Source organism: Rhinoraja longicauda, chromosome 17 (assembly GCF_053455715.1).
Source record: "Rhinoraja longicauda isolate Sanriku21f chromosome 17, sRhiLon1.1, whole genome shotgun sequence".
NCBI classification, from domain to species: domain Eukaryota; kingdom Metazoa; phylum Chordata; class Chondrichthyes; order Rajiformes; family Arhynchobatidae; genus Rhinoraja; species Rhinoraja longicauda.
This window is the reverse complement of record NC_135969.1, coordinates 20,704,688-20,724,076: the sequence shown is the minus strand read 5'-3', so window position 1 is coordinate 20,724,076 and position 19,389 is coordinate 20,704,688. Positions and strand designations below refer to the sequence as shown.

The following is a 19,389-nucleotide window of genomic DNA, read 5'->3' as shown; positions in this document are numbered from 1 at the left end:
TAGTTTTGTTTATTGCCACATGTCCCGAGTTACAGTGAAAAGCTTTAGTTGTGTGCTAACCAGTCAGCGGAAAGACTAGACATGATTACAATGTACAGTTACATGGTAAAGGGAATAATGTTTCGTGAAAGATAAAATCCAGTAAAGTCCGATTAAAGATAGACCGAGGGTCTTCAGTGAGGCAGATGGTAGCTCAGGGCTGCTCTGTGGTTGGTGATAAGACGTTTCAGTTGCCTGATAACAGCTGGGAAGAAACTGTCTCTGAATCTGGAGGTGTGTGTTTTCACACTTCTCTACCCCCCTTGTCTGATGGGAGAGGGGAGGCGGGAGTGACAGGGCAAATGGGACTTTCTCAGCTATGAATCCTGGTCAGCACAGATGAGTTAGGCAATAGACAATAGGTGCAGGAGGAGGTCATTCGGCCCTTCGAGCCAGCACCACCATTCAATGTGACCATGGCTGATCATTCTCAATCAGTACCCCGTTCTTGCCTTCTCCCCATACCCCCTGACTCCGCTATCCTTAAGATCTCTATCTAGCTCTCTCTTGAATGCATTCAGAGAATTGGCCTCCACTGCCTTCTGAGGCAGAGAATTCCACAGATTCACAACTCTCTGACTGAAAAGGTTTTTCCTCATCTCAGTTCTAAATGGCCTCCCCCTTATTCTGAAACTGTGGCCCTGAGTTGGGCCGCGAGCAGAGGTTTTTGGAACTGGTTACGGTGTAACGACTGCTCCGTCTGACAGGAACTGCGAGACGGATTTCCTGAAGCAGCAGCTGAACGTATTGAACGAGGCGGTGGCCAAGGAGGAGAGCAGGGCTGCTGAGCTGGAGCTGAAGGCCAAAATGTTCTCCTTCAGCCTGAGCACCATCGAGGATCAGGTAACCCCCCCCCCCTCCCCCCTGTCTCTGGTTGGGGTCCCGCCAAGGTCTCTCTCTCCACTGATGCACGGTGGCTGCATCCTCCGCACAATCTTCATCATCTCGTCATTGCAGCAGAATTAGGCAATTCAGCCCATCAAGTCTACTACACCATTCAATCATGGCTGATCTATCTTCCCCTCTCAACCCCGTTCTCCTGCCTTCTCCCCATAACCCCTGGCACCCTTATTAATCACGAGCCTGTCAATTGCCACCTTAAAAATACCCATTGACTTGGCCTCCACTGCCACATGTGGCAATGAATTAATTCCACAGATTCACCACCCACTGACTAAAGAAATTCCTCCTCATCTCCTTTCTGAAGGTACGTCCTTTTATTCTGAGGATGTGATCTCTGGTCCAAGACTCTCCCACTAGTGGAAACATCCTCTTCACATTCACTCTATGCAGGCCTTTCATTATTTGGTTGGTTGGTTTGAAAGAGGTCCCCTTCATCCTTCTAAACTCCAGAGCCGTCCAATACTCCCCATGCATTAGCCCAATCATCCAATGTGTGCGGTTACTCACCCAGGCTACTCCGACATCACCTCCCAAACCCACCGCGCCTCCGAACAAGGACAAGGGCGGGAGGCTCAGGGGAACACCACCATCCATAGGTTCCCCTCCAAGGCCCACACCATCCTGAGTTGGCAATATCACTGATCCTTCACTCTCACTGTCTTGAGTATAGGAGTCAGGAAGTCACAATGCAGCTTTATCGGACTTTGGATAGGCTGCATTTGGTGAATTGTGTGCTGTTCTGGTTGTGACATTACAGGAAGGATGTGGAGGCTTTCGAGAGGGTGCAGTAGAGATTTACTAGAGTGCTGCCTGGATTAACCCAATCCAGTATCAAGGTCTGAGCGCATTCAAGATAGAAATCGGTAATTTCCGGTGGTCGGCAAGAAAGGCAAGGGTTCTGAGGAATAGAGTGTGTAGATCAGATCAGCTGTGACCTTGTGGCAGCAGACTCCAGGCAGGGGACAAATGGCCAACTCTGGATAGGAAGGGGTTTATACCATGGGCCAAATGGGACTAACCCAGTGAGCCAACTTGGTTGGTGTAGAACATAGAATAGTACAGCACAGGAACAGGCCCTTCAGCCCACAATGTTTCTGCCAAATATGATGCCAAGTTCAACTTATCTCATCTGCCTGCACATGATCCATATATCTTTATTCTCTGCACTTCCATGTGCTCCTAAAAGCCTCAAACACCACTATCTTATCTCCCACCACCCGGGGCAGTGTGCTCCAGCCCCCACCCCCCCCCCCCCCCCCCCACAACATTTGCCCTGCACAAATGTGAAACCTTCCCGCTCTCAATTTATAGCTATGCCCTCGAGTGTTGGACATTTCCACTTTGGGAACGAGGTTTTGACTGTCCACACTGTCTATGCCTCTCCTAAGTTTATATATTTCTATCAAGTCTCCCCTCAACTTCCGACATTCTAGAGAAAACAATTCCTATCTCTCCAACTTTTCCCTGTAGCTGAAACTCTCTAATCCAGGGTCTGAAGAAGGATCCTGACCCAAAGCGTCACCTATCCATGTTCTCCAAAGATGCTGCCTGGCCTGCTGAGTTTCTCCAGCACTTTGTGTCTATCTTTGGTATAAAACCAGCAACTGCAATTCTTTTTGATTAGAATTCTGGTAAACCTTCTTTGCACCCTCTCCAAAGCCTTCACATCCTTCCTTTAATGGGATGACCAGAACTGCACGTGATACTCCAAACGTGGCCTGACCAAAGTCCAAAGAGCTGCATCACAAAGTGCTGGAGAACTGAATGGACAAGGTGGGTTGAAGGGCTGTTCCTGTGCCGTGCTGTACAGCTCTCTGGCTCTCGTGTCTGTCCATGTACCACTCACTGACATCTGCTGCTACCCCTCTCTCTGTCTCTCTCTCTGACCCCAGGATAAAATGCTGGAGTCTCTGGATCAGAAGGTGATGGAGGTTTACCGGTCGTGCATTGGAGAGAACGAGGCCAACATGAGCACGCTGCAGATGCTGACCAGCATCGAGAACTACCTGGAGGACCTGCTTGAAAACCTGGAGAAGCTGCCTCGGGAGAAGGTGGAATTGGCCGAGAAGAACAAGGAGAAGGAGAAGAGGATGAGGTAGGAGGAGCAGGGCACTGAGGTGGCCTGGGTCGTGGGCCACACTGGCACCAAAACGCTGCTGAAGGCCCCCAATGTTTCATTCCCGGTTGAAAAAACTGGGAAAATAAGTGCAAACCAGACGGGGGATGGTCGTCATACATTCATCATATGTCATAGGAGCAGAAGTAGAACATTCTGCTATCTTCTATCATCTATCTTTCCCTCTCAACCCCATTCTTCTGCCTTCTCCCCATAACCCTTAACACCTGTACTCATCAAGAACCTGTCAAACTCTGCTTTAAAAACACCTAATGACCTGTCCTCCACAACCATCTGTGGCAATGAATTCTACAGATTCACCACTCTAAAAAGAAATTCCTCATCACCTTTCTCAAGGTACGTCCTTTTATTCTGAATCCATGGAGTTTACTGTGGGGGAAAGGTGAGGATATCTACCTTGTTGTGAAGCATGGCATGTTTTGGAAAGCTGGAAGATTAGTAAATGTGATTATAGTCACACAGCACGGAAACTAGCCCTTCAGCACAACTTGTCCATGCTGACCAAGATGCCCCATCCGCGCTAGTCCCATTTGCCTGCATTTGGCCCATGTCCCTCTTAACCTTTCCTATCCATGTACCTGTCCAAATGTTTTTTAAATGCTTTGATAGTACGTACTTCAACGACCTCTTCTGGCACCTTGTTCCCGATACCCACCACCATCCAAGTGAAAAGATTCCTATTAAATCTTATCCCTCTCACCTTAAACCCAATGTCCTCTGGTTCTTGATTCCCCTACCCTGCGAAAAGGACTGTGCATTCACCTTATCTATTCCCCTCATGATTTTATACACCTCTATGAGATCACCCCTCAGCCTCCTGTGCTCCAAGGAATAAAGTTCTATCAATAGATAGAATCAATCAATAGAATAAAGTTCTATCTCCTATTCACGTATAAAGCCCTAAATGGACATCCCCCCCCCCCCCCTACATCAAAAATCTTCTAACCCACCTCTCTAACTCCAGGTCCCTCAGGTCGGCCGACTTGGGGCTACTCACTATCCCGCGGTCTAGGCTTAAGCTCAGGGGTGACCGCGCTTTTGCGGTTGCAGCTCCTAGACTGTGGAACAGCATCCCTCTCCCCATCAGAACTGCCCCCTCCATCGACTCCTTTAAGTCCAGGCTCAAAACCTATTTCTACTCCCTAGCGTTTGAGGCTCATTGAGGAGGCGCTGTGAACTGTTTGCGTGCTACTGTATGTTTCATTTTTTTCCTTAGTACCTAATCAGATGTACAGCACTTTGGTCAACGTGGGTTGTTTTTAAATGTGCTATACAAATAAAATTGACTTGACTTGACTTGAATAGGGTAAAGGGGATTAGGGCCTCAAGTCTCAGACTCAAGGATTTCCCCCACCCTTGTAGGATTTTCAAAACAAAGGTCTTTTTAATAGCTTTCAATTTGGTTTTGTTACTGCAAGCGAAAAAATACTACAGTGTGCATGTTGTTGTATTGTTCGACAGAGATGGCTGTTCAAATGTTAATAGAAGCAACTGCCTGTCAATTTAAATGACCTAAGGGGTTGTGACTGAAACATTTTCTTTTCCGAGACTATTTATTTTCCCAAGACAGCCTTTTTCTATTTGTTGATTTCCAAAGTAACTTTTAAGTGGTTCTCTAGTTCCTAATCGAAATACCCGATTCATTTTGCAGAAGACAAATAGGATCCCCTAATTCATCCATCGTTTTATCAATTCATGGTGTAGAAACAGGCGTCATAGCAGAACCATCTGCATCTGATGGTGCTGCACTGGCGCGGTGATAGAGTTGCTGCCTCACAGCACCAGGGATCTGAGTTCGATTCTGACTACGGGTGCTGTCTGTTCGTAGTTTGTACGTTCTTCCTGCGACCGCGTGTGTTTTCTTCAGGTGCTCCAGTTTCCTCCCCACACTCCAAAGGCGTACAGGTTTGCAGGTTAATTGGCTTCAGTAAATATTGTAAATTTCCCCTAGTGTGTAGGATAGTGATAGTGTACGGGTGATTGCTGGATGGTGCTGACTCGGTGGGCTGAAGGGCCTGTTTCAGTGCTTAATCTCTAAAGTAAACTAAACAGCTCAAAAACTGGCCCGGACTGAAACCAGAGCCAGGGTCCATGCTTGGACACCACCACTCACAGCAAGGTAGGACCCTGGGAATGTGGGCACCAGTTAGTGTGTGACCCAACATCTTGTCAAAGCCCCTGTGGGTCTCACTGCCACTGTTTGTCACACAGGTTGAGGGAGGAGAAACTGAGGGAAGAGAAGCTTCACCAAGAGGAACGGGTCCATCGGGCAATGCTCAGATCACAGGCCGAACACCAGAAGAAGGTAGGGTAAACCCGCCCCTCTCCCACTTCCCTCTCCTCTTCCCCCCCCCCCCCCCCCCCCCCTCCCCTCCCCTCCCCACTGTGTGTTCAGATCAATGTGAAATGGGTCCAATTTGTTGCTGGGAAATGGGAAGTCTTGCAGTTTGGTGGGAAGAAGGTAAAATAATCTAGAGCGGTAATTCTGGAAGGGATGAAACAGAAAGATCTGAGGTATGTATAATACTGCTCGGGCAGGAGGGATGTGCTAATGGAGGTGGGGAGCGGAGCAGGGTGACTGGTGGGGAGGTGTGGAGGGAGAGAAAGGGAGCAGGATAGTGGGAGAAATGGGTTTGCGCCAGAAAGAGAGGGCAAGGCAAAAGGGGGGGGGGGGGCTTAATTACCTAAAATTGGAGAATTCAATGTTCATACTGCTGGGTTGTAAGCAAAAAAAGCAGAATATGAGGTGCTGTTCCTCCAGTTTGTGTGTGGCCTCACTCTGGCAATGGAGGAGGCCCAGGACAGAAAGGTCAGTGTGTGAATGGAAATGGGGGGATGAAATGGCTAGCACCCGGGAGATCCAGCAGGCCTTGGTGCAAGCGTTGGGTCAAATGGTCACTGAGTCTCCACTCAGTTGAGTTTTCGGTACTTTGTATATTGGGGAGTTTTCAGTGCTGTGGGGAGAGGGAAGGACTAGCTGGATTGAGAGTACGGACGCGAGGGGCCGGGTGTTACACTGTAACACTGCTCTGCTTCCATCGGGTGAAGTCAAATGCTTTCCCTGCCTGTGTGTGCAGACTGGTCGGAAGTTGGTGTATCGGTCTGAGCCTCCCCCGATAAAGGAATTGAAGCAGCAAGTCCAAGACACCACTGACCAGCAGAAGGAGGAGGAGGAGTACTACTTCAACATGTAAACACCACCGGCGCTGAAGGTACGACTGTGAACGTGCCTAGACGTTGAACACTCTGCTGGTTGAGTCGAGCAGTTCAGGCAGGCTGTGACCTTCACAACCCATCAACTCATTTCCAAAGACTTGTGCAGCTCACCCCGAGAGGTGGGGAGAGCAGGATTAGACACCCAGCTCATGCAGATTTAAACGTTTGCATTTCCTGCGATGGCAATAGTTATTAAAGATAAGGTTACCCCCCCCCCCTTTCACATTTGGTACTGTCTGACTGAATTCAAATCAGGTTGAAATACCAAACCACAGGGTTGACGTTTTGTTTAGTTTAAAGATACAGCGTGGCAACAGGCCCTTCGGCCCACCGAGTCCAAGCTGACCAGCGGTCACATGTACACTAGTTCTATCCTACACAATAAGAACAATTACAGAGGCTAATTAACCAACAAACCTGCAGGTCTTTGGGATGTGGGAGGAAACCAGAGCACCCAGAAAAAACCTACATGGTCACAGGGAGAAGGTGCAAACTCCACACAGACAACATCCAAAGTCAGTATCGAACTCTGGTAGGAAAACAATTTGAATCTGTCTAACTTCTCCCTGTAGCTCATATCCTCTAATCCAGGCAGTATTCTGGTACATCTCTTCTGCACCCTCTCCAAAGCCTTCACATCCTTCCTGTAATGGGATGACCAGAACTGCATGCAACGCTCCAAATGCAGCTTAACCAAAGTTCCATAATGCTACATCCTGACATTCTGACTCAATGCCCATTCTGATAAAAGCTCAACATTCGAGAAACATACTTTGCTTCTCCCTCCACTGATGCTGCCTGCCCTATCAGGTATCTCAAGAATCTAAAACCATCACCATCAATTACTAAGACCAACTTTCCACAGCCAGGTTAAAAAAGGAGAATTTAAACTCTTAAATAATTGGAGACAAATGCTAAAATTCCATTAATTTTATTTGAAATACAAATCTGCAGTCTTGCAGAGGGCCAGAATACTTTAACCCTTAACAGAGAAAACAAATTAAAGTTTCAAATTTTAAGTGATAACCAGGTACACACCCAACACCGATTTCCCGGCACCTTTGGTTCCTGACCTTCCTGGACCAACAGAGGTCACCAGGAGTCCAGTGGTACCAGAACAGTGCAGTGATACCAGTACCTCGGCCACCAAGATACCGGCCCGCTAAGTCGGCCTCGGATGTGGGCTATGGGAACGGATCTGCCAGCTCTGGCCAAGCCAGAGTTCCAGAACTCCGGCCGCAGTGGGGAAATTTGATCTCCCGATCGGCGCGGAAGTCTTGATGAGGTCGAGATCAGCCGTCTCACCCGGCCTCGGCACCACAGTTTCAGGGAGATTTCTGGTGGGGGGGGGGGGGTTTCAAGTGTTCTCATCCGGATTAAAGGAGGTGCCGGAGCACCTGTTGCCGGAAAATCAGCGGTGGACCTGTAATGTTAAACGGTTTCAGCATACGAGCTGTCAGTGCAGGAGCCAGACATTAATAGGGAGGTTGCCTCTACCTCCCCCCTCCCCACTCAATAGTCTTGGTGCAAAATTAAAAAATCGTCTGTGATCTTGAATGTCCAGTGGATGTACAACGCACACCGTGCCCGCCTATAATGGCGCAGCCAGCACCAGATGTGCACATTCAACCATTGCCCTTCACTCAAGATACCCACCCCCTGGTTGACAAATATTCATTAGAAATGTACAAAATAAATAAATATACATACTATACAATATAAAACTTTTTTAAAAATATACATATTTAAACGTAAAGGTTTGCAGTGACCGAGCCATGATGGTAAAAGGTTATCCCAGCGTCCACTCCAAACTGCGCCCTCACAATCACTCACCCATGGGCCATGGCAGCTGACAGTCCACATATTCCAGGCACCTCAACCATCTCCTGCTCACTCCTCCTCAACAACAGCCTGAGAAGATTCACTTGAGGATGTTCGTGATCCACGTTACACTGGCCCGTTGCTTCGGTGGATGGTGAACAGTTAAATAATTTACCCATCTTACACGACCAAGAGTCGGTCTTGGCATCACGTGTGGCACAGACGTCGTGGGCTGAAGGGCCTATTCCTGGGCTGTACTGTTCCATGTTCTGACAGCAGGAATCATTTCCAATCTGAATGCTTTGTTGTGCCGTGACATTCCACTCTTGGAGAACCTCCTTTAAGGCAGATGCAAGGGATATGTGAAGAGCTTGGTGCTCAGGGTTCTACCAAAAGTCCTGTTCTCTGACTGCAGGGTCTGGGTAAGAGGAGAGAGGTTGCGTGCAGGTGCAAGGCAGTTCCTGTGCACTCTCTCTCAGGACAACACATTGTACGATCCTCAATAACCTTCACACAGCCACCATTTCCACAGGGTGGTCGACCAGACTGCGGCCCATTGCCTCCCCGGCAGCAGTAGTTATTCCTGGCACTGTACCTGTTCCAGCAAGCGAAGGTCCAGCCCCAGGATGGCGGGGCAGAGCCAGGGTCCAGGACCTCACCAGAGTCCATGCCATCCAGCCCGACTGACTGTAGGACCACGCCACCTGTTGCCGATCCGCAGCCTGAACCGCTGGCTCCTGCGTTGGGCTCCAGCCCTGGGACAGTGCGAGGGTGAGTGGCAGGCAGGGTGCACCACAGGGCTCTCCACCATCATTACTCCAGGTCCTGCAGATTTATGGTGCTCCCTGTGAACTGAGAACTGCCGGAGCCATCATCCTCGGCTGATGGGTTCGGCTCCTGTGGGGATGGAAGTCAGGAGTTACCAGACAGGCAGGAGACTTGCGACTATAGTCACACAGCACAGAAACAAGCCCTTCAGCCCAACGTCCACACCGACCAAGATGTTCCATCTTTACTAGTCCTACCTGCCCGTGTCAGGGCCATATCCCTCTAAACCTGTCCTATCCATGTACCGTTGAGTGATTCTTATCACAAATGGTTCCTGATCTGCAAAGTATTTACAACAAATAAAATACAAATGCTGAAGGAACTCAGCAGGCCAGGCAGCATCTGTGGAGGGAATGGACGGATGGTGTTTCAGGTCAGCACCCTTCTCCAGACCCAACCCGAAACATCTTCCTGACCCGCTGGGTTCCTCCAGCACTTTGTGTTTTGCTCAAGATTCCAGCATCTGCAGTTCTTTGTGCCCCCAACTACAGTAAGCACTCACTATAATGGACCACATGGGGGGGAGATGGTGTCCGTTATTACTGATTGTCCACTATAACTGCATATAAGGGTTCATATCTACAGTAGTATTGGAAAAACAGCCAATAAGCATACACAACACCATAAACAGTAAAGGACACAAAATACACAGTGCCCTGGGGGTGGCACAGCGGTAGAGTTGCTACCTGACAGCGCTGGAAATGCGGGTTTGATCCTGGGTCGAGTGGGTTTCCCTGGCTGCCGGTGCACTGGTTCTATGCTACACACTAGTGTGTGGGGTAGAGGTGGTGTGCCTGGGGTCAGAGTCTCTGGCGCTGCAGTAAGGCGGCTCGCAGAGGCCAGTTGGGCTGCAGGTCTGCACATTGTTGGGGGTGGGGGCGCCCGAGGTAAAACCACGTCGTCACAATGTCTGTCTGCAACGTGGGAAGATAGAACCACTGCGGTAGTTCTATCCCACACACTGAATTGTCCCTAGTGTGGAGGATAGTGTATGGGTGATCGCTGGTCGGCGCAGACTCAGTGTTTCCATGCTGTATCTCTAAGCTAAACTGGTTCAAAAACAATTCGCTCCATCCATCCATGAAACAACAAACTCGGTGTACAACGGATTCGGTCTGCTATAACTCAAATATGTTATAAAGAGGTCAGATAAAACAAGGGTTTACTGTTCTATGTACAATGTAGTTTCCTCAGACCCTAAGGGCCAGTAGTGCCTGGCGGTGCAGTGTTTCCCCTGTCTGGGAGCTGTACCTGCAGGATGTTGATGGGAAGATCGACAGTGAGCTGCGTGTGGGAGGTTGAAGACTGGTCCGAGAGCTGGAAGGCCAGTTCCCCCTCTCCCGTCGGGTCATCCTGCAACAGAGAGGTCATCAAGCAAATTGGAAAGTGACCGCTGGCATTTCAACATTAACTGATCACACCACCACCCATCTGACTGTGTCCGAACCCCCACGACCACACAGAACTAACCGCAACACACCTTCAGCTGAGATAGGGGAAGGCATGCCGAGAACAAGGCCACAAAGTGCCCCCAGCCCGTCACACCTCACACGCGTGGCCAAACGCTCCATTACAATCACATCCCCACCTACATTCCGGTTTTGTTTGAAAGCAGTGTAAAAGGTGAGGGGGCAATGTTTAAAGGAGACGTGCGGGGCAAGTTGTTTAATGTATCTGCTTCCACCACCACCTGTGGCAGCCACAGGCCCCCGCCACTCTCCGTCTAAAACACTTGCCCAGCACGACACCTTTAAACTTTGCCCCTCTCACCTTACAGCTATGCCCTGTAGTCTTTGACATTTCCATCCTGGGATAAGGTTCCGTCTACCTGATCTGGTCATTTAGCATCCAGGCTGGGCCTGGGGAGGGGGAAAGCTACCTGCAGCAGCTGGGGCTGGACGTAGTGGGTGCCGGTGGACGGATCTCGGATGGTCAGCCCACCGCCCGGCAGCATCACTCCGAAGCGGCCGCTCTGCCCGACCTCGGCTGCCGGCAACGCCGCTCCTCGGCTCAACTTCTTCCGCTGGTTGGCACAGCCGGGGCTCTCTAAGGCAGGGGAGGGAAACAAACCGTTAATACCTGGGGAGCAGAGAGTGCGGCGGCGGAGGTGGAGGGGGAAGTCAGTGGCTGTAAACAGACCGCAACTCACCTCCCGCACCTTCTAATGTTCCCCGAGTCTAGAGCAGTTAATTGTCTTCTGTATTAAAACCCAACAATGAAATTCTTACTGCAGCAGTATAACTGGCCTATGAACACAGTACTCATAGAAAACATAAACAAAAAATGTTCAATAAATTAAAAGTGGATATTAGTGCAAACAAAAGCCCAAAGTCCTTAGAGTTTAATAGCCTGATGGTGTTGGGAAGAAGCTGTTTGTGAACATGGAGATCACAGTTATTGGCTCAGGAAGGAGGGCATGGAGACCTTGGCACACAGAAGCAGAGGGGCGGCTGCTGGAGGCGATGGTTTGCAGTGATCGCGCGTGGTGGAGGTGTTCGCAGGCCCCACAGCAGCCGGGCAAGGGTGCAGATCGGGCACAGTCCATGGCAACTGCATGGAGCAGCAGTGGAAGGAGCCGACAGTATCGCAATGGGCCAGACCTACCCCTACATCATCCAGTGCCGCCAGGACACCGGGCCTTAATGTGAGAGAACTAAGAAATCACAGATCTCCTTGGGCCAAAATTGGACTTTTCAGAGACTTGGAAGTTGCAAGATGGCGCCGGAATGTGGCAACTCTCGGCATGCTGTTCCAGAAGAGGATCTATTGTACTCATGTCTAATGGAGAGAACACAGAACAAGCTGTTCACTGTGTCTCAGTAGAACTACAGCAAATAGCAGGAGGAGGGGAATGTAAAACATAGAGGCTTCTAGAATAATGGGGGGCGGTATAGTGGCACAGCTGCTGCCTCACAGCACCAGTGACCCGGGTTCAATCCTGACCTCGGGTGCTGTCTGTGTGGAGTTTACACGTTCACCCCGTGGGTTTCCTCTGGGTGCTCGGTTTTCCTCCCACATCCCAAAGACACGCAGGTAGGTTAATCGGCCTCTGTAAATTGCCCCTAGTGTGTAGAGTGGATGAGAACTTGGGACAACATAGTGCTAGTGTGAATATGTGAACAATGGTCAGCGTGGATTCGGAGGGGCTTGGAAAGGGTACACATGAGGTTTACCAGGACGGTGCCCGGATTAGAGGGTGTTTGCTGTAAGGAGTGGCTGGAGAAACTTGGATTGTTTTCTCTGGCGTGTTGGAGATTGAGGGGGGGACTCGATAGAAGTATATAAGATTACGAGAGGCATAAATGGGGTCAGAACTTTATTGCCAGAGTGGAAATGTCAAATGAAAGAGGGCATAGCTTTAATGTGAGAGGGAGAACATTTAAAGCAGAATTTGTAGGAGAGGTTGCACAGACTTGGATTGTTTCCTGTGAAGGGTTGGAGGCAGTGGGAAGATTGTGGGACAGATTCCAGATTCAGGGACAGTTTCTTCCCAGCTGTTATCAGGCAACTGAACCATCCTGTCAATAATTAGAGAGCAGTCCTGAGCTACTATCTACCTCATTGGAGACCCATGGACTATCTTTAATCACATTTTACTGGACTTTATCTTACACTGAACGATATACCCGTTATCTTGTATCTGAACATCTGCATTAAATTGAATATCTGCATTAAAGTTTGACAAGCAAGTCAACGCTGTAGTAAAAGCCAGCTTCTTCCAGCTTCGTACCATAGCTAAAATCAAACCATTCCTCCAATTTGACAACATTGAAAAAATCATTCACGCATTCATTTCCTCCCGCCTAGACTACTGCAACTCCCTATAAACTGGGATCAGCCAATCATCCCTGTCCCGCCTGCAATTGGTCCAAAACGTCGCAGCGAGACTCCTGACGGGTACCCGTAAAAGGGACATCACCTCGATTCTGGCCTCTCTCCACCGGCTCCCAGTACGGTACAGAATCAACTTCAAGCTCCTCCTATTCACGTATAAAGCCCTAAACGGGCTTGCCCCCCCCCCCCCCCATATCAAAAATCTTCTAACCCACCTCTCTATCTCCAGGTCCCTCAGGTCGGCCGACTTGGGGCTACTCACTATCCCGCGGTCTAGGCAAGCTTAGGGGTGACCGCTCTTTTGCGGTTGCAGCTCCTAGACTGTGGAACAGCATCCCTCTCCCCATCAGAACTGCCCCCCTCCATCGACTCCTTTAAGTCCAGGCTCAAAACCTATTTCTACTCCCTAGCGTTTGAGGCCCTCTGAGGGGGCGCTGTGAACTGTTTATGTATGTGCTGTTATGTTTGTGTGCCATTGTATGTTCGTTTCGTATTACCTGAACTGATGTACAGCACTTTGGTCAACGTGGGTTGTTTTTAAATGTGCTATACAAATAAAATGGACTTGACTTGAACACTGTGAACAGCTTGATTGTAATCAAGTACAGTCTTTCCGCTGGCTGGATAGCACACAACAAAAAAAGCTGTTCACTGTACCTCGCCAGAGATGACACTAAACTACCATGACAGGAGTTAATGGGGTGCGTGTTTAGAGTGAAAAACAAGAAGATATCCCCCGACAACGGCTGCCATGTTTGGGAAATAATAAAGAAGAAAACGGAAAATAGCACCCAGCCCTTGCAATCGTCTTTCAACAGAAGCCCTTACCCGCGTTGCTGCCCACTCCTTTCTGCTTCTTCTTCTTGGCAAGCTGTATAGCCCGGTAGTCAGTCCTCGCTGAGCCGCCGCTCTCCTGAACAATTCACTGGTTAGTGACAGAATCAATGAGCCGCAGTGGACATACACATGTATTCATTGGCAACGACACCGGATTCATGCAGAGTAACAGTGTGTACCCAAATAGAACCACCCCTTCAGCCCTGATCAGCCCAACTACAATCACCAGTGAGGTATTCGGCACAGAAACAGGCCTTTCAGACCATCGGCCATGCTAACCCCCCCAAACCCACCAACCCTCCAGTCCCCTCACCCCATTTTAATCTTCCTCCGTTCCCATTACTCCCTCCGGATTCTACCCCTCATCTGCACACCAGGGGCAACTTACAGCAGCTAATTAACCCACCGATCCGGCTCATCTTTAGGGCTTGGAAAGAAAGTAAAGCAGTGGAAGATGGAAAATGGAATCAAGACAAATGTGAGGCGATGCATTTTGGGACATTAAATACTAACAGGACCGGTTTCAAATTAGGTGCGTGACCAGACGCTGATAATGCCAAATCAGAAATGAGGGGACAGAGATTTACGAGGATGTTGCCAGGACTCGAGGGCCTGAGCTACAGAGAGAGGTTGAGCAGGCTAGTACTTTATTCCTTGGAGCGCAGGAGGCTGAGGGGCGATCTGAAAGGAGGTGCATAAAAACATGAGGGGAATAAATAGGGTGAATGGATGATAGTCTTTTACAGAGAAGGGGAATCAAGAATCAGAGAACATAGGCTTAAGGTGAGTGGGGAAAGAAATTAATAGGAACCTGAGGGGAAACCTTTTCACAAAGAGGGTGGTGGGCATTTTGAACAAGCTGCCAGAGGAGGTAGTTGAGGCAGGTACAATAACAACATTAAAAGACATTTGGACAGGTACATAGACAGGAAAGTTTTAGTTTAGATGGGGCATCCTGGACAGCATGGATGAGCTGGGCCAAAGGGCCTGTTTCTGTGCTGTGTGACATCCAAGACGGCTCGGCTCATTGAATGTAAAATTGAGTCTGTCAAAGGGTCCCAATCCGAAATGTTACCTATCCACGATCTCCAGAGATGCTGCCTGACCTGCTGACTTACACCAGGACTCTGTGATTGTGCCATTTAAAAAAATGTAAAATTAGGTTTAGAATGATAGGTTTTGTGCCAATTTAGACTTTAAAGATAGTGTGGAAACAGGCCCTTCGGCCCACCGAGTCCACGCTGACCAGCGATGACCCCGTATACGAGCACTATCCTACGCGAGGGACAATTTGCAATTATTACCAAAGCCAATTATTACCAAAGCCAATTACCAAACCTGTACGTTTTTGGAGTGTGGGAGGAAACCGGTACACCCTGAGAAAACCCAGTCACAGAGGGAACATACAAACTCCGCACAGACAACACCAATAGTCAGGATCGAACCCGGGTCTCTGGTGCTATGAGGCAGCAACTGTACTGCTGTGCCACTGTGCCGCCCATAATCTAAAGCAAATTATGTAGGCATACAGAAATCATAACAGATGTGTCTGCAGGAGATGTCAGCAGACACTCCACTCCATCAGCCTTCAGAACAGAAACCGCCTGCAGAGCACAGCCAAAGTCTGTTCCAAAATTATTGGACTCCCTGTCAGAGCCCTCTCCACCCTATGCAACCAGCAGATGCTAAGGTCAGTTGGCAGGATTTTACCGAACCCCTCACATGTCCTGTGCTCTGCGTTAGAATGGCTCCCCTCAGGACGCCGGCCTCACTGCCCAGGCTGTGGGACACAGAAGAGAAGGGCAACCTTTGTCCCCAAGGCTGTTCAACTCCCAACCACCCCAGTCCCGCTGCTCACCCCCCCCCCCCCCACAATAGTTTTTGTACTACTCTACGTGTCTTTGTAAATTGCCCCACGGGGACAAATAATGTGTTTTTGAACTGTGAGTGAGTGGGGGCTCTAGCAATGACCCACTGAGGCAGGTAGTGAGTGTTAGCCGCGGACCCGTGCCCTGGAGGTGGGTAGTGCCCGGTACTTACCAGGAAGGAGCAGCCAGACACCACGCTGAGCTCCAGCTCTTTCTGGGTGCTGAAGGTGGTGGTGGGGGTGTTGAGGTTGGAGAAGACGTACTGTGCCACCACCTTGCTGCCCTCGGGCGGGCCCATCACGTCAGACACGCTCAGCATGTGGCAGTCCACCTTGGGGGACGCGAGGAGCTCGGGCACGTGGCTGCCCCCCAGGCTGCTAGAGGGGCTGAGAGCTCCTCTGGACGACAGGGCCTGCAGGTCAGGGCATCCGGCCGTGCCCCGCATCGACAGGGCCCCCAGTGCCTCCGCGCTCACCACCTGCACCCCCTCCAAGTTCAGGGCACCCTGCTGCAGCATGCTGGCGGGCAGGCCCAGGCCGCTGTCCATGGCGTGGGAGATGTCCGGCGTGGGCACGATCAGAGGGTCAGCGCCCTGCGCCATGGGCCCATTGCTGGCGGACACGGTGCTGCCCAGCGTGGACCCCACGGAGGCAGCCTCGATGGTGAGGATTCCTGAGCTGACCAGCGACATGTCCGGCGACAGGCTGACCGGCGCCACGGGCACGGCGGTGAAGAGCGAGGCGATGTCCACGCAGCTCAGGTCACTCTGTCCGGGGCTCGTCAGCTCACTGCTCGGGGTCAGCGAGCCCGTCAGCTCCAGCTGCGAAAACACGTCTGAAACAAGATGCCCGCCCGTCAGCACAGTATCCCCGCCATGACGACCCACAACCACTGCAAGTACCTTTGGCACATCTCACCCCTGCTAGCTCATTCATGCAACCTAAACGTGTGGGGCGGGGGGGGGTTTGGGGGGGAAAAGATTTAATAGGAACCAGAGGGGCAACCTTTTCACAGAGGGTCGTAGGTGTATGGAACGATATGCCAGAGGAGGTAGTTGAGGCAGGTACTATAACAACATTTAAAAGACATTTAGACAGGTACATAGATTGGAAAGGTTTATCGTGGATGCATTGGTGATCATTTTCCAAAGTTCTATAGACTCTGGATCAGTTCCCGTGGACTGGAGGGTAGCCAATGTAACCCCACTTTTTAAGAAAGGAGGGAGAGAGAAAACAGGGCATTACAAACCAGTTAGCCTGACATCGGTAGTGGGGAAGATGCTTGAGTTGATTATTAAAGATGTAATGGCAGCGCATTTGGAAAGCAGCGACAGGATCGGTCAAAGTCAGCATGGATTTATGAAGGGGAAATCATACTTGACTAATCTGGAATTTTTTGAGGATGTAACAAGTAGAATGGATAAGGGAGAGCCAGTGGATGTGGTGTATCTGGACTTTCAAAAAGTCTTTGATAAGGTCCCACACTAGAGATTAGTGTGCAAAATTAGAGCACATGGTATTGGGGGTAGGGTATTGACATGGATAGAGAACTGGTTGGCAGACAGGAAGCAAAGAATTAACGGGTCTTTTTCAGAATGGCAGGCAGTGACTAGTGGGGTGCCGCAAGGCTCGGTGCTGGGACCCCAGTTATTTACAATATATATTAACGATTTAGATGAGGGAATTAAATGTGACATTTCCAAATTTGCAGATGACACAAAGCTGGGTGGCAGTGTGAGCTGCGAGGAGAATGCTATGAGGCTGCAGGGTGACTTGGATAGGTTGGGTGAGTGGGCAGACGCATTATAATTTGGATAAATGTGAGGTTATCCACTTTGGTGGCAAGAACACAAAGGCAGATTATTATCTAAATAGTGTCAATAGACAATAGACAATAGGTGCAGGAGTAGGCCATTCAGCCCTTCGAGCCAGCACCGCCATTCAATGCGATCATGGCTGATCACTCTCAATCAGTACCCCGTTCCTGCCTTCTCCCCATACCCCCTAACTCCGCTATCCTTAAGAGCTCTATCCAGCTCTATGTCAGATTAGGAAAAGGGGTGGTCCAACGAGACCTGCTTGTACATCGTACACAGTGTCCTTGAACATCAGTCACTGAAAGTAAGCATGCAGGTAGTCAGCAGGCAGTGAAGAAAACAAATGGCATGTTGGGTATGAGTAATTGAGTTCAGGAGCAAGGAGGTCCTACTGCAGTTGTACAGGGCCCTGGTGAGACCACACCTGGAGTATTGTGTGCAGTTTTGGTCCCCTAGTTTGAGGAAAGACATTCTTGCTATTGAGGGAGTTCTGCGTAGGTTCACCAGGTTAATTCCCGGGATGGCGGGACTGACATATGATGAAAGAATGGATCGACTGGGCTTATATTCACTGGAATTTAGAAGGATGAGAGCGGATCTTACAGAAACATATAAAATTATTAAGGGATTGGAGAGGCTACATGCAGGAAAAATGTTCCCAAAGTTGGGGGAGTCCAGAACCAGGGGTCAGTTTACAAATAAGGGGTAGGCCATTTAGGACTGAGATAAGGAAAAGCTTTTTCACAGAGTTGTGAATCTGTGGAATTCTCTGCCACAGAAAGCAGTGGAGGCCAATTTACTGGATGTATTCAAGAAAGAGTTGGATGTGGCTCTTAGGGCTAACAGACAGGGGATATGGGGAGAAAACAGGAACGGGGTTCTGATTCTGGATGATCAGCCATGATCATATTGAATGGCGGTGCTGGCTCAAAGGGCCGAATTGCCTACTCCTGCACCTATTTTCTATGTTTAGAGGGATTTGGGCCAAACACTGGCAGATGGGATTAGTGTAGATGGGGCATGTTGGTCGGTGTGGGAAAGTTGGGCCCAAGGGCCTGTATACACATTGTGAGACTCAATGGCTTTAAACGACAGTGGCGGTGTGAACCAGGAGCTAACAGGCAGCAGGTGCTACAACACTGGGCCACCCATTGCGTGGCAGTGTGGGCAACGGTCCAGCAGATCACCAGCTTGGTGCCAGGATGCCAATGGGCTGATGCCAGGTACAGTTGCTGGGAGCCACACTGGCCCACCTACCCGGGCTGATGTTGTGCTGCTTCATCATGTGAGCCTTGATGCTGTTCTTGGAGTTGAAGAGCTTGCTGCAGTTGGAGAGGGGGCATCGGGTTTTCACCTTATCCAAGTCTTCCAGGTGCTTCTTGGAGTGGATGTAGAGACTGCTGCGTGCCGAGAACCTAGCTTCACAATCTGAGCACACAGGAACACGCGTGTTAGCAAGGAACACACGCCACGCCAACACGGCTTCCTCACAGCAACCTCTTGGAACACTACACAACATCAGCGCCTGTGATCTGCTAACGACTGTGTCTTTGGTTGCAATGTGGACTTCGGTTTTGGATTATTATGGTTACCTGGTATTAGTTTAGTTTAGTAATACAGCGTGGAAACCGGCCCTTCGGCCCACGTTAATGATCAACCATACCCTTGTTCTACCCAACATAGTACGGACAATTTACATAGACTAATTAACCTACAAACCCGCATGTCTTTGGGCTGAGGGAGGAAACCTGACCACCCGGAGGAAACCCAAGTGGTCTCAGGGAGAACATGCAAACTGCACACACGGACAAGTCTCTGAAGCCGTGAGGCAGCGGTTCTATTGCTGTGACATTGTGCTGGCCATTAGCTTAAGGTTTGCCTCCGTTTCCGCATCGCCTCGAGACGTACCTTCGACGGGGCACACGAAGGGCCTGGTGCCTAGGTGGGTGATGCTGTGCCCCTTCAGGTGCTCTGCCCGGTTGAAGGACTTCCCACAGCCGTCCACTGGGCAGATGAACCGTCGGTCATCCTCATGAGTCCTGGGGAGAGCAAGAAACACTGTAGTCCGGTGGGCAACCTCACCCCAGGCA

The 19,389-nt window shown here is 49.9% G+C and overlaps 2 protein-coding genes across 7 annotated transcripts in view; one reads left to right on the top strand and one right to left on the bottom strand.

Moving 5' to 3' along the window:
• cfap100 (cilia and flagella associated protein 100) overlaps positions 1-6,516 on the top strand; it is a 31,908-nt gene extending 25,392 nt beyond the window's left edge. For 2 of the 4 annotated variants that reach the window (XM_078414278.1, XM_078414277.1), the window contains exons 13-16: positions 747-882; positions 2,835-3,037; positions 5,291-5,384; positions 6,157-6,516. In XM_078414278.1, the coding sequence (XP_078270404.1) occupies positions 747-882; positions 2,835-3,037; positions 5,291-5,384; positions 6,157-6,273 (550 nt within the window). In that variant the 3' untranslated portion in view covers positions 6,274-6,516. Of the gene's footprint in view, positions 1-746; positions 883-2,834; positions 3,038-5,290; positions 5,385-6,156 lie in introns of those variants that run through there. The other 2 variants (XM_078414279.1, XR_013548375.1) reach the window with 2 other exon arrangements.
• The window catches only part of LOC144601823 (zinc finger protein ZXDC-like), a 47,444-nt gene that overhangs the window by 23,869 nt on the left and 4,186 nt on the right, over positions 1-19,389 (bottom strand). For 2 of the 3 annotated variants that reach the window (XR_013548374.1, XR_013548373.1), the window contains exons 4-10: positions 19,208-19,338; positions 18,557-18,727; positions 15,656-16,317; positions 13,607-13,691; positions 10,824-10,990; positions 10,196-10,297; positions 8,129-9,013 (exon numbers count right to left, since the gene is read on the bottom strand). Coding sequence is in view for 1 of the 3 variants with exons in the window: in XM_078414275.1 (XP_078270401.1) it covers positions 8,930-9,013; positions 10,196-10,297; positions 10,824-10,990; positions 13,607-13,691; positions 15,656-16,317; positions 18,557-18,727; positions 19,208-19,338 (1,402 nt within the window). In the remaining 2 variants the exon portion in view is untranslated. Of the gene's footprint in view, positions 1-7,220; positions 9,014-10,195; positions 10,298-10,823; positions 10,991-13,606; positions 13,692-15,655; positions 16,318-18,556; positions 18,728-19,207; positions 19,339-19,389 lie in introns of those variants that run through there. The other variant, XM_078414275.1, reaches the window with a different exon arrangement.